Below are 13,838 nucleotides of genomic sequence, written 5' to 3'. Positions count from 1 at the left end.
CACCATAGCCGACAGCAGTGATTACACCAAAGACAATGAGCCACAGGAGCACGCCAGCAGTGTAGCGCAGCAGGAGGATAAAGAGCAGACTGACTACCATGGTTATCACCAGACCACTGCAACAACGGAAACACACAAACACATAAATACCGGGACAAAACCAGTATTTGTTAATAAACTGTGACAAATTAATATAAAATTCAGATAATATCACATGGATGGGCTTTGCCACAAAGGCATTCAGGTAGGCTTTGACAATCTATTTAGTGAGATGGTCTGTCAATAGCAATTTATCTGGTGCTATTTGAATTGCTTGTTGTTGTAAATTCTACCAGTTTGGAGCTCTGATCAGGTAGGACACTAGGAAATATTTGCATATAAAAGTTACAGGCTGAAAATTTTCATCAGTTTCATCATTACTGTCACTGATGGGTCAGAGTATTTTCTCTGAGGAGCACATAATCCATAAAGAGAAGGGAAAACAGGAAAATCAGCAGAAGCCAGAGCCATTCTTACATGAGGATCCAGTACCAGGAATTTGCATAATCCTCAAAGATCTTCATGCCAACTTCTTTGGCATTGAGCAGACTGGTGATACCTCTGTGAAAGAATAACAAGGTGAAATGGTAAAAAGTGGGAAAAGAGAAAGGGCGACAAAAAAAGGGGATTTAATAAGAACACAAAGAGGGACCATGGCAGGTTTGTGTTACGGCCTCACTGGGTTAACTAGGGTTTCTCAAAAACATTTTGACATTTGATTTATCTTTAAAGCTCTCACTGCAAAACAAAGATGAATACAGTTCAAAATGCTTTTGATAATCTGAGCTGTGTGAGCCAATTTTGGATTATGGGGGTCTGGAAAAAATGGTTTCATATCAAAGAGTCACACAACAGCATTAGTGTTGCTGAAGCACAATTAAGAAGTAGTTCCTACAGTACGGTGGAAAATGGGACGGCTGGATGTTATTAAATGTGATAATGAGGAGCATCTAGTCAAGAAGCATATAGTAATGGATATGTTAGATCAAGAACCAATTTATTTTTGGTCACAGTACAGGTAAGTGTTAGGTCTCAAAATTACTCCATCTATCTAGAAATCTTACTTTAACCTTTCCCTGGTGGTGGGCAAAGACTAAATTTCAACCCCAGACAAATGATTCCGCATAAAACCAACTCAAATTCTATCAGTATATTAAAGAACTCTGGTAACAGAAATCAGATACAGGCTCTGATGTAGAGATCTCTACATCACAAACTATAAACTTGTATGGAATAAACCGAATGTTAATGTGAGGCCCCATCAGGTGGCACAGGATAGCTAAAGTTCAGCTTCTCATCTAAGATGAAAATCTTAACTTGCTTTACCACCAATAGAAGGGAAACCACAAGCCTGGTAACAAGGTCAGGACATGACTACAGAAAGGTTTGACTGCAGACACACTGCCTTATGACTCAAATAAATCTCTAAAGTACAGAGGAGGGATAGAAGACAAGTTATCATTTGTATGGGCCAAAAACAGCACTGAAGGAAGTTCTAAAAACAACTTTTGATGAAGAGCTCTAATTCAGATGTCTAAAGGTCACTGAAACCCTGTCCATGTCCAAGAGTCTTGGCTCATATCCAGCACTGTTATGCAAACTTGCTTTCATATCTAGTTTAAGGTAGCTAATGTAATGACCACCAGGGGGCACTACATCATTCTATTTTATTTGACAAAGGCTGTGCACAGCCATTCAGAAAGTATGTATCCTGTCTTGATGTTACCGCGTAGATATGTGCCACAAACTGTTTTATTATTAATCTGTCCTAATTCCTCCCCACTGTTGCAGGTGGAAGGATGCAGGAGCAGATTTTTCATGAAGAACAGCAGAGGTGGAAAGGTTAGTCTACACAAAGCTACTCGCTACAGCGGTGGCAAAGTTAAAAAAGCTGAAAGAAGTCATTTTAGAGACCTTTCCACTCCTTGCTGCATGGCGGTTACTTGGCTACAAAAAGGAAAGCATTAAAGCACATTACATTACCAGGTAATTGAGAGCAAACAAAAGCTGATCACAGAAAACACAGAATCATGTATATTTATAATATCAACGCACTGGTTTAAATACATGAAATCTCTGCTTATCCAGCCTTTGTCATCTCAGCCCATTGACATGTTGACAGCATCGATTTACAAAGCAGCTGTTATAAGCTTGTCGGTACCCCTGAAGTTCTACTCTGGAACTTGTAGGTAAGCTGAATTGTCATGCAATAATCATGCTAATGCATTTGAATGTGGTTGGACACATTTCTGGGCATCAGCGACATGCCCACTTGTCCTACCCTGTAATATCTGTCCAGAACTCTTTGGGTGCAGCGTTGGCAGCCCTATTGACATTATAACAGTTTTAAAATACTTTATTTTACAGGGTAAATTATTATGCATATCAATTTACCACAGAAAACATGCCAATTCTCAATTAAATGTACTATGTGTGACTATTCTACTTGTATAACTGAACTGGTCCACCAACAAGGATTGAGATTCATGTTGCAAGGAAGCAGAACTTACTTGGCAGCATCTTTAAGGTCGGTGACACTTCTCTTGTTATTCTCACCATCTTTGAAGATTGTCTGATTGGCTACAGTTAAAATTCCATTTCTTGTAATGAAATCTGGGAAGCACCGCTGAAGGACTGAAAGACATTTAAAAAAATTTTCTGTCTTTAGTCACTTGCCAAACAAATAATGAGCTATTGTGTGTTACTGTGTGTACAGGGTCTCAGAGTCACTTACAAGGTCTGCTTGGCACAATCATAGATGGGCAGTCTTCATTTCGTACGACTTCTACAGTTGACTGAGAGGGCAATAAAGGAGATGATGATTCAAACAACTGAAAACAATAGATTTTTCACAAACCATTCATTCAACACAGTATTTATCATAGTTAGAATGGAGGGCCTTTTCCGTTCAATGAACTAATCTTTACATTCACCAGTATGTTTTACAACAATAGTAATGGTTCTTATTTTATAGTAATGGTTCCTATTTTCAGAATAATAACAATCTTAATTCTGCAACATTTAATTTTCAGTCACTATAGCTTTGGTATTATTAATATCAATATTCCTTAACAAGACTAAGAATTCTGATGTGGCAGAGTTGGGCTGAATCCAGTCTGATGTAACACTGTCACACTTGACATGATGTGGGAAGGGAAATCGATGATTCAGTTCAAACAGTAGGACTGAGCTGTTAGGTGCTCCCACACACCACCTCACTTTCTGATCTTTACACACAGTCATGCTAACGTCACCATCACTGAACTACTGCCAGCCAACAGAACAGGGCTGTGATGTGGCTGCTAGCTGACGTCCGCCTGTCTTTCATAGCACATTCAAATGAGTTCTTCATTATTAAGACTGTACAGGGATGTATTACTATTTGTTTAAAAACTATACTAGGATGATTTTCTTATAAAATTATATAAATTATATTCGATCAAAAGATGTTTCTACTACAGAAGAAAAGGGTCTAAACTCGGTCTCTCTAAAATTCTGGGGACAAGTATGCATATGTAAAGAATCTGCACAAAGTAAGAGACAAACTGGAACTTAGAAGCAAAATACATGACAAACAGACAAAATGGACCACTAACCACTGAATCTCACCTTACTGCCAATCTCAAAGCCCGGCTTGCAGAACTGCTTGTAATATTCCCAGTTTTTGGTATTCCACGCATCCAGGAGAGTGGCAAATCTGTCAGGGCACTTGGAGACACAGAGCTGGAGGAGGCAACACATCCTCTTAATGAGCGAGCCCATCAATCTTGCATAATCAAGCGTGGAGGAAAAGTTGGAAGAACAGCATTGTAAAATGTGCTTCTTGACGGGGCTTCATTCAGTCTCTTACCTGGGTTGTAGGGCACTGGAGGTTAATTAAAACTGCAGGATTGGCACATTTCAACATGTTGAAGTAGAATAATATGGCTTTGTTTCTGTGGAGACAAAAGATGAAGACAAGGAGGGGAGTCAGATTAGATAGATTCAGAACAGTGAGAAATTACTGTGCGATGTTTTATCGGGAAGCATTCAAGGACACGCACACACACGCACACACACGCACACACACGCACACACACACACACACACACACACACACACACACACACACACACACACACACACACACACACACACACACACACACACACACATACACACACACACACACACACACATATGCACACACAAAATCAATGTACTGTGCAGTAAAGCTTTCCATAATTTATCACAAATCATCTCTGTGTATTGTGGTCAAAGCCTTTTGTGAGTGCAAAGATAACAATGGAAAGTTAAGAGACAAATTGAAGAACATAATTACTCCACTGTATAATAATTCAGAAAGCAGATATTTTTCCACTTACGCATTGGGAGTGTTCTTCTGGCCGCAGAACTGACCGTGGCTGTCGGTTGGATAGACGACCTTCCTGGGGTCACCGTGGATCCAGGCTGAAAACATATCATAACAGTTTTTTTTTTGGAACTGCATGGATTTTAACATGTGAAGCCATGATAGACACAAAGTCCCATGTTCTAAATACAGAAGTACACAAGGCCACTCTCTGTGGTCCTAAATGACACATGTCTTAGAATGTGTAAATCAGACAGTTTTTCTGTTTTTTTATGTAACTGAGAAAATGATCTGCTACCTAAGGACAAGCATTACATTATTATTTATGTATAGACGGGTCAAACAGGGTCCTGTTTAAATCAATAGGATTCCTGAATTCAAATTGTGCATCAGTCAAAAGCCATGCGTGTCTGTCCGAGCACTAACTGAGGATAAAAAATAACCAACACATTTAACAAGAGAACAAGGGAAATCTATTTGGAGGATTGCACCAATGCATATTAAGGAAAGGAACAACTACACACAAAAAAAACAAACAAAAAAAAATCAATCCAGTTTAATTTGTTCTGTTCTGTTTCTCTAGATAGGAGTAGCAGTAACCCTGAAATTCAATTTACTAAGCAATTATTGTGTTTCATTTGTTTTCCCAACCTGAACAACACAGTGTTGAGGCCTTTCACCTTGCCAGTCAATGAAGGATCGTGCTCAACTTGACACAGCACAACAAAGGCATAGTACAAACCTTTGACACAAGGATGGTGAAACTTAAAAATTATGCAGAAATAACACCAAGTTCTTCAGCTGATTGCAGACATGTCAGTGTCTATTTGAAATCACATCCATTGTCATGGCTCCTGCTCTTTTTAAATTATTGGAAAACAGTAAGTGCTTCCCTTGCCCAGATTAAGACGTGACTGCAATGACAACAAGCTGGCAGTGGACGACACTGCCAGTGACAGTACTGGGACCTCATTTTGCCTAATTTGTGATGTATGCCATACATGTGAAAGAGGAAGAAAGGAGATGCGCGGTTAGGTGTGCTGGATATCAATCAGGATCTGTTTTTGTATGAGAAAAGGGTAAAGAAAAGAGTCAGATAGAAAATCAGCGAGGGAAAGAAATAAAAGCAGAAAGAAAGGAAAAAATAAAAGGGAAAAGGAAAAATTAAGAAAATGGTAGAGAACAAAAAAGAAAGTAAAGGAGAGCTGATGGGGAGTTTCACAACACTGCATGGCCTCAGTCAGTTGCAGACAAAGTGGATTCTCTGTCACAATCAAACATACTAACTAAATGGCTTCAAGAAAACTTGAATGAAATGAGAGCCAGAAGGAAGCACTGCTCACCCAGTCAAAAACTCGACTGGGACACAAAATAGCTTTGCTAACAAAATCATCTCAAGTAAAGACGCAACTAGATTGAGCCATACCAGTTGAATGTTGTGGTGAGACTATTACCTATTATTATATAAAATAATAGCCAATTTTCTCAACTCAGCCATTTTGTTTCTTAACCCACAGTGAAATTATGTCAAGTCAAACAAACAAACAAACAAACAAACAAAAAACCCAGATTGTTCTCTCTTTAAGTGTTAATGCATCTTGTGGAGAGCATCAGGTCCATTTTGTTTATGGTAAACAAATATGCTTTAAAATTTTTGTCAGACAAAACCTCACACACAGAGCGCTCACTTTCCATTCATTCCACAAGCTAGAGATTTTGAATCGTACAACCAGGTAGACCAGCATATGTGAGCGAGTCAAACTTCCAGAATATGACCAGACCACAACATATCATCATTGTTGTGCATGTCCATGTGTTTGTGTGTGGTTGTGCGTCATTATGAAACTTTGTCTGATCAGCAGTAAGGTGTGAAACTCACCCACGGTACCCAGAGCGATGTAGCCAAGGATGACAATGACGAAGATAACACAGCAAACCACATCAGTGCAGCTCCTGGGGAAAGAAAAATGTGTTGGGACAAATGAGAGATGTGTGGGAAACCAAGATTACAAGAGAAAAATAAGGTTATTTAATATGGTCTGTTGTTGAATTCTTTCGTCCATAACAGAATCATGAGCAAATTCATTTAGCAATGGACTATTCTGGTGGCTGAATAGTTACAGCGCATGCCACATAACCGTAATGTCCACAGTTCAAATCTGGCCAGGGACCCTTGTTACATGTCATACCTCTTCTCTCTCTCTCTCACTATGTTTCCTGTGTGTGTTTTATGTATTTAACCCTTTCATTGTTGGTAATCATGACATAGCTGCTGCATGGCTAGTGAGTCTGAGATCTATATCTGGGTGCAGTACTTGCTACAGGGCATGACAAGGTGTCATTTGTATACAGTTTTTTCAGGGAAATGAGACTCTGAATGCACAAAGAACTAACTGTCCCACAGGCACAGACACAGCTTTCTGAACATTGCCTGTCTCCACAGTGGTCTTAGTCTGCTACTTTAAAGCAGCATCTCAGAGTCTCATTCTCTCTCTGAGTGTTTCTTCACTGTCTCTCCCATAACAAGCTTTCTTCCTCTCCTTTCCATCCTGAGAGAAGCTGTCAGTCCAGCCCCTTCTTAGCCCTCTTTTAAAACTATTCAGACTATCAGTACTGAGCCCAGCCTTGAGTAAAGCCAAGTTCAATCCACTGTGCAAAGTGGACATGTGTATAAGGGACCTGCGTACCCTCCTCCTAACACCATATGCTATACAAATTGACTTGAAACCCTAATTTCCTTCAGCCTTCAACACTTCTCCTCTTTCATCCGAAGGAACAAAGTCAAGGTCAAGGTCAAAAGGAGGTGTGGGCTCGGAGATGTGACTGTTTCCTTTGTGTAGTGCTTTGAGGAGTGGATTGCCGTTGTTTTGTATGGAGCATGTAGATTACATGGTTCTATACAGACATCACATATGTGTGCTGCTCTTAAGCCTCCAAATACCATTTCACGATTAACTAGCAGACAGTCAAGACAGCACTGATGCACACAGAGGATATCAGTTGAAGGATCAACCCATACTAAGAGGGATAAAAAGTGCTTAAACAGGCACTAATGCATTCATATTAAGATGCAAACACATTTATTGAATGCACTTTTATTAACTAACATCATTATTTCAACTGCATGTTCAGTGTAGTCTCTTAGATATAGGGTCAGCTGTTTAACTTAAGCTTGCATTGCAAATTATATTGGACTGTTTACAAATACAGCTGCAATTAAGAGCTATTTTTCATGGTCCTGAATTAACTGCAGTAAAGCTTGCAAAAAATATGTTAACAGGCAGCTCTGGTAGATTGGTTTCCTGAACTTAGCAATATAGAGGATTGGGAGTCTTTCCTGTCCCAGCAGGACTGCTAATACTCTTCATTTCTCTTTTCAGAATAAGATGATTCCACTATCATTATTCATTATCTGAATTACATTATCTGAATTACATTAAGACTGTATCTACCTGCAAATTCTAAATTTGATATCTCCGCTCATAACCTGCGGAGCATGTTTGGAGTTGATAATAACTGACCCATAGAACATCTGCTCTGTATCTTCAGGCAAAAATTCCAACATCATCCAAAACCTCTAATAGACAACATTTGGTTACAAAAGACTAAAAGAACAGTTGGCTGAGCACAGCTGTTATTTTTTGAGATAATAAAGAAACAAAGGCAGCTAAAGTGGCCATAGCTCTGCAGGGTGAATACGGCCCCAATTTTACAATAACAGTGGATATGAGGAGTATAAAGACAACCTACCACACCATCAGCAAAGCTTTTGCTGATATTGTGCATATTATTAACAAAGGAGACAAGGGAGTACCATTTCATCTCTTTCAAAAAAGAGCAAGGGGAAGAGCTGTCTGGGTTGCCATGGTGATGGCTGCATTCCTTGTCTTCGAATCCCTCTCTATCCTAGATAGTAGATAAGTTAGCCATCACTCAGCCTCAGATCCTACATGATTAGAGGGGAAAATCTGAAGGGTAGGAGAGTAAAGCAGAGTTTGCCCTTCCTCCACTGTAATGTCATTGTTACTGTATCTGTCTTGTTTCCCAACGCCCTCATATAGGCAAGACTGCGTTATTAAGACAAAGCGCAAACACAACACCTCAGTGCCAACACAAAGTCACCTTTGAAGCATGCAAAGGTAAGTATCGAAGGGAAGCTGACAAAGTGAGGAGAGTGAAAACAATTCTGTTTCCTTCTATTAAGTCAGATCCAAAATATGAACTACCTGCAAATCTATTCGGATGCCCACCTGGCCTCACTCCCACACGTCAGAATTCCTTAGTTGTCACTTACACATACAGTACATACACAGGGACCAAAGCATTGCCCTGATTGTTTACTGTGCCAGCAGGCAGTGATGCTTTGAAAGAAAAAAGAAAAAAATAAAAAACAATAAAAAAAATTCGGCACTGGAAACTCTGTCAATGCAACAAGGAACTTTTGTGTCAGTGTTATATTTGCAAACCTGATACTCTGCAGGAGCCAAGGTGACACAGATGGCAGCAGTGCCACAGAATAGCGTGGGTGCCATTGTGGTGTGAAACTGCCAGACTGTCCCTGCTTTGTAGCAGACATTAACAGGAAGGGATACTGGGAGGGCCAGATTTGCAAACAAAAGGGATATTTCTCACAGTCACAAGAGTCAAGAGGGAAATTAGCTCAAGTGAGCAGCTTTTCTGACAACACAAGCCTCTTTTAGGTAAGCTGTAACACATGCTGTGAAGGGAGAGAGCACGGTTAAATTTGTTTGTGAGTGTGCATTTAATAATGAACTGCACTCTGACAGAGCACTATAAAGGCATTATCATACTATTGCATTATTGCAATGTGATAGTGTACTTGTGTATAACTTTGACATTGACTGTATCTGTGCACTACACTGTTTTTAGCTGGAGACAGTTTGAATTAACACTGCGCTGAGTCCACTTCTGTCTGGCCTTGAGAGGGCTGCTCAGTAACAGATATGGTTACTTCATTTAGGTATTGAGCTTGGGTGAAAACAAGACGACCACAGAGTCGGTTCCCTCCCAGTTCTCATTAAGAAAAAGCCTCTGAGCCACAGAAACATCAAAGTATCCTTGGTGCCTTCACCCAGATGTAGCAGTGAAATGGGCTGGAGAGGGTGGGATAAAGAGACACAGGAGGACTGAAACATGCCTTCACAGCAGCCTGCCAAACTGACATTGAACATAAAAGAGATAAGAGCCTAAATTACCTCAGAAAATGACTAAATCATCAGAAAAAGCCTGTGGTGACACCCTCGAGGGGTTTTGCTTTATTGCAAAATTCTGCTCTTCATTATGCTAAATCATGGTAGCTTTAAACTGTGGACTTCGTTTCAGAAATGCCATATATTCATTTTTAGAGGGAAAACTTTCAACCAAAGGTTTATAGCTCCGTATTTCTAAATGTAGATTTGTTAAGCACCATCATTTTTTTATAATTACATCAAGGTTTTCCAGTTGTTTTAGGCATGGTCACCCAATTTTAAGTCCCAAAATTATCATAAAAGTTAATAATGTCATGTGAATTTGAATGTGATATCCTTTTGTATTCTGTTTTATTTTACGACATCATACAGTATTTAAATGAATGTATGGTCCGAACAGCTATATTAAATGACATGAATGTTTGAGTAGGTTTAAAGCACTTTTACATGTTGTAGTTTGTTTCAATCACATTAGAAACACGCTGCTTTTTAAACACTATTTTAGAACGAACATTACAAATGAAATCAATGCATACACTAAGTAGCTCTGACATTTAAAGAGCTGAACCCCTGGTACACAGATAGAAGGCTGCAGTTCATCAGAACAAGGTCTACTATTCTGCTGGTTGACGGGAGACATTTCACTATCTCCCTGCAATAGCCCCTGTGATGTGAGAACTACATCTGTTCTGGGTGTATCTGGCTGGTTAATAATGTGTGTCATTGGGCTAGGTCCAGCCACCAGCTTGACTTATGGCCATTGATCTGTGTGGTGGAGTGGAGAGAGCTGCCAGCACTCAGCCTCAATCTGTACTAATGTAACATGACAAACGATCAATCTATCAGTGCCCTGACAGGGGTGTGTGCCAAAAAGATTATACAATGGGTAAAATCAATACACATGTAAGAATCAGAGTTTGAAAGATAATGAATAGTAGTTAAAGGGTCAGTTCACGAAAATATAAATAAAAAAAACCGAAAAACATTTTCTTACAAAGTACTATTGGTGTCTGACATTTCTGCTTCCAGTTTAATACAATGCAAGTGAATGTAATTCCATCTTCAGTGTGTGATGGCAAAATGTAGTTCAAATGTATTTATAAACATATTTGTAATGCAAAAGGTGGTGATGTTGAGTATATGTAGTACCTGTTATGAACAGGCCCTCTGAAGTTTGGGTCAAACTTGCGCGGCTCACCTATAAGGCAAGCAGAGTAGGGATAGATTAGTTGACAAGCGCATGGAACAGTCAAAAAGAAACAGAATTAAAATTCACTGACAGAGTGCATACAGATGACACAACAGCAAAGTACGCTGACTAATACCTAGGTCACCAACAGAGTAAGGTGAAAGATTTATGACCAACATTTTATTACACTGACACCATATACAAGTGAAGCGTCACAAGTAAACCTGCTGTGCCATTTAACTGGCCAGCACAAACTAACTAGGTCGTTTCACAGTACAGGTCTACTAGCTGGACTGAGAGGAAGAGGGATGATCATACTAAGCTAGAACAGTAAAAGCCAAAACTATGTACCTAACACAGAAACAATAAATCATTTTAACAACCCTTAAGCCAAACAGTTTATCTGGATCACAGTGAGGATTCCCCATTTGACCAAGCAGAATAAATACTGAACCTCAATTGCAAGCACCACAGGTCACCCAAGGGGCTAACTCCATCCTGCGTGCGCTTGTAGGTGCGACGGAGCACATGCATTTGCGTTCATCATCAGCTGCTTCCTTGGTGCCCGAGTAGTCTCTACCCCAGTTGAAACTAAGTACAACATGTTCCTGAGGACCTATGAATCATCACACATGGAGAGTAATATCTCCAAGCATCTGGGGAAGACTTAGGGGAGCATGTGTGGGCCTATCTTCCATCTGCCCATTTCCCAAACTGATCCTGTCGAGAGACGTACAAGCCATCCTTGCTTCTAAAAGTGTGAGGAATGAGTGCACTCTACTACGGGTATGCATATCTCTTTGGCCTGTTCTGAATGTACTATGAAATTTTATAACTTCTCAATTCAACAAGCGCAAAACCTGTTTTATTTATACCCGCAGATCCAATGAAAATACCAAATTCAACAGATTTATCCTAATAACAAGTATTGTCTGTGCCGGATTTAGCTTATACCTAGTCCCCTAGAGTTCCTCAGTTGTCCGGAAACTGTTAACACATTAGAAAGCCATATTACCGAACTGGGCGATTTAATCATCTTTCATTTTTTTACTACAACAGTCATGGCCTGTGTGGTTTATTCTGAAACAACTCCAATTTTTTGGAGATTAGCGTTTTGTTGTGGAAATGTCACTGAGCATGTCCAGCAACACATTTGTTTGTGTACACTCCGGAGAGTAATAAACTACCCTGACTATGTTCATTAACTACCAATACTGTAGTTATGTCTTATTAATGTCATTATTTATCTCTTGTCACTGTATCAAAGAAAATGAACAGGACTGGTTATTGGTGAACTCATTATGATGCCAATACTGGTCATACTTTTATCTTTGAGTAAAAGTCCGTAAATGGTTAAATATAGTAATTGGACATGAAAAGCATTAACATCTTTGCAATATTAATACTGGACTACCTTTTTTGTATCTCTAACAAATGTACTACACATATTGTAAACATTCAATGTATCACACAGTACTTATTGTGTGGTATTACATTGACAATAACATTATTCATGTAGTGATAGAAGCGCGGCTGATTATTGTCAATGAAAATAAAAGAATTGCTGGCAATCACAGTCAGTCAAAATGTTATAATCGAGGACAGAGTTAAAAGCAGCACGCAGCACTCTTTTTGTGTTTCCATATATATTAAAGCTTGGTGATCTTAAATCTCTACAGTCTGGACGCCGTGAGTGTAGTTTAGATATGTCAACTGGCAGCAGCTGCAATATCGGAAACCCTGTAGTACAAGAAATGCATACAAAAATTCCCCACTCTGCCTAGAAATGTAACTGATTCAGCACAGTGAAGCCTGGCAGCTGCTTCTCACACACTGCCAGCTATGCATCCCTGAGTGAGTGAGCGAGTGAGTGAGTTACCACTTCTGGCAATTGTCTGGCTGTAGTGAATTTCCTACTTGTTGTGGCAAGAAAGGTTTCCTGAGCCTATATTTCTGCATGTAATAACATTGAAAGGCTAGGATGTAACAGACATTTCCACTCATGAATGCTTACGTACAGTGTATACAGTATTCATGGAGAAAGAACGTCTCGGTTATAAGTTATGAGTACTTTAACAAGGTCACTCTAAGCTCTGGACGCTTACTATACTTACTCAATGAAGTTGTTGCCTGTAGAATCAGTCTCATAATTCCGTTCTTAACCTTACGTGCTATCACAATTTCTTCCTTCATTTCCAATGTGCTCAGAACCTTGGGCATAACCACTGTACATTTCCTTGCTGTTCCTCTGCCGCAGCAATAGTGGTCTTAAGGATGGAGATGCCAAATCTCTGGGCCAACAGCAAAATGATGTCTGGGAAAGCAGCTTACCCATAAGGTGTCTTTAAACTGCACAGTCAGCAGCAAAAAATTGCCAGGATTAGAAATGTACTTGTGCTTAAGTGAGTTAGTATTGTCACAGTTCTGTTTCTGTTCATTCTTACAAGCTGTAAATTGTAGATGGTCAAGAAATATTTAAGATGAAGGGCTACATGTGTCAAAGGTTACAAGTTCAGCTTTGAACCACCAACTGGTGTCATGACTACATGGGACCGTGTACACCTGCTGAATCATGAGGACATTATGTGCACTGCACATACAGAATGACCACTTCAGATTCTTTGACACTGGAGCAGCGTGAGCTACTAACTTGTCTTTAAGGTACTTGATAGGAGAGACTCAATGTCCCTTTTTCTTTTGTCTGTGCCATTAAAAACCTTACTTCACAGCCATCTGTTTGGTTTTCACGAAAGTCACTCCCTTGAGTTGTATTTCAGGTCTAAAAATGGGAGGTGGTCTGGGTTAAGTGTGTAAAATTCCTCAGCCAAGGACATAGTGTCACCAGACCAGGTGCTCGCTGCAGTATTTGGAGGGCACTGGCAATTAATATAAGAAGATGCTACTGTGTATTATACCTGAGTAGTCTACAATGTTGAGAAGAGAGCTCATACACAAATTTACAAATGATATATCATACACATAATCCGGTATAATAATATATCTTGAGACATAACTGATAAACTATTTTTTCTATAGTTTCACACAAAGA

The 13,838-nt window shown here is 39.6% G+C and overlaps 1 protein-coding gene across 3 annotated transcripts in view; it reads right to left on the bottom strand.

Annotated features, from left to right (window-relative positions):
- The window catches only part of slc44a5b (solute carrier family 44 member 5b), a 34,453-nt gene that overhangs the window by 9,779 nt on the left and 10,836 nt on the right, over nt 1-13,838 (bottom strand). For 2 of the 3 annotated variants that reach the window (XM_040129229.1, XM_040129228.1), the window contains exons 2-11: nt 10,750-10,798; nt 6,270-6,343; nt 4,404-4,488; nt 3,890-3,974; nt 3,649-3,762; nt 2,774-2,834; nt 2,550-2,673; nt 1,954-1,986; nt 517-600; nt 4-116 (exon numbers count right to left, since the gene is read on the bottom strand). In XM_040129229.1, coding sequence (XP_039985163.1) covers nt 4-116; nt 517-600; nt 1,954-1,986; nt 2,550-2,673; nt 2,774-2,834; nt 3,649-3,762; nt 3,890-3,974; nt 4,404-4,488; nt 6,270-6,343; nt 10,750-10,798 — 822 coding nt within the window. The remainder of the gene's footprint in view (nt 1-3; nt 117-516; nt 601-1,953; nt 1,987-2,549; nt 2,674-2,773; nt 2,835-3,648; nt 3,763-3,889; nt 3,975-4,403; nt 4,489-6,269; nt 6,344-10,749; nt 10,799-13,838) is intronic. The other variant, XM_040129230.1, reaches the window with a different exon arrangement.

The sequence above is a fragment of the Xiphias gladius genome, chromosome 6, assembly GCF_016859285.1.
Source record: "Xiphias gladius isolate SHS-SW01 ecotype Sanya breed wild chromosome 6, ASM1685928v1, whole genome shotgun sequence".
NCBI lineage: Eukaryota > Metazoa > Chordata > Actinopteri > Istiophoriformes > Xiphiidae > Xiphias > Xiphias gladius.
Note: the sequence above shows the minus strand (reverse complement) of the source record. Positions and strands in the feature narration are given on the sequence as shown.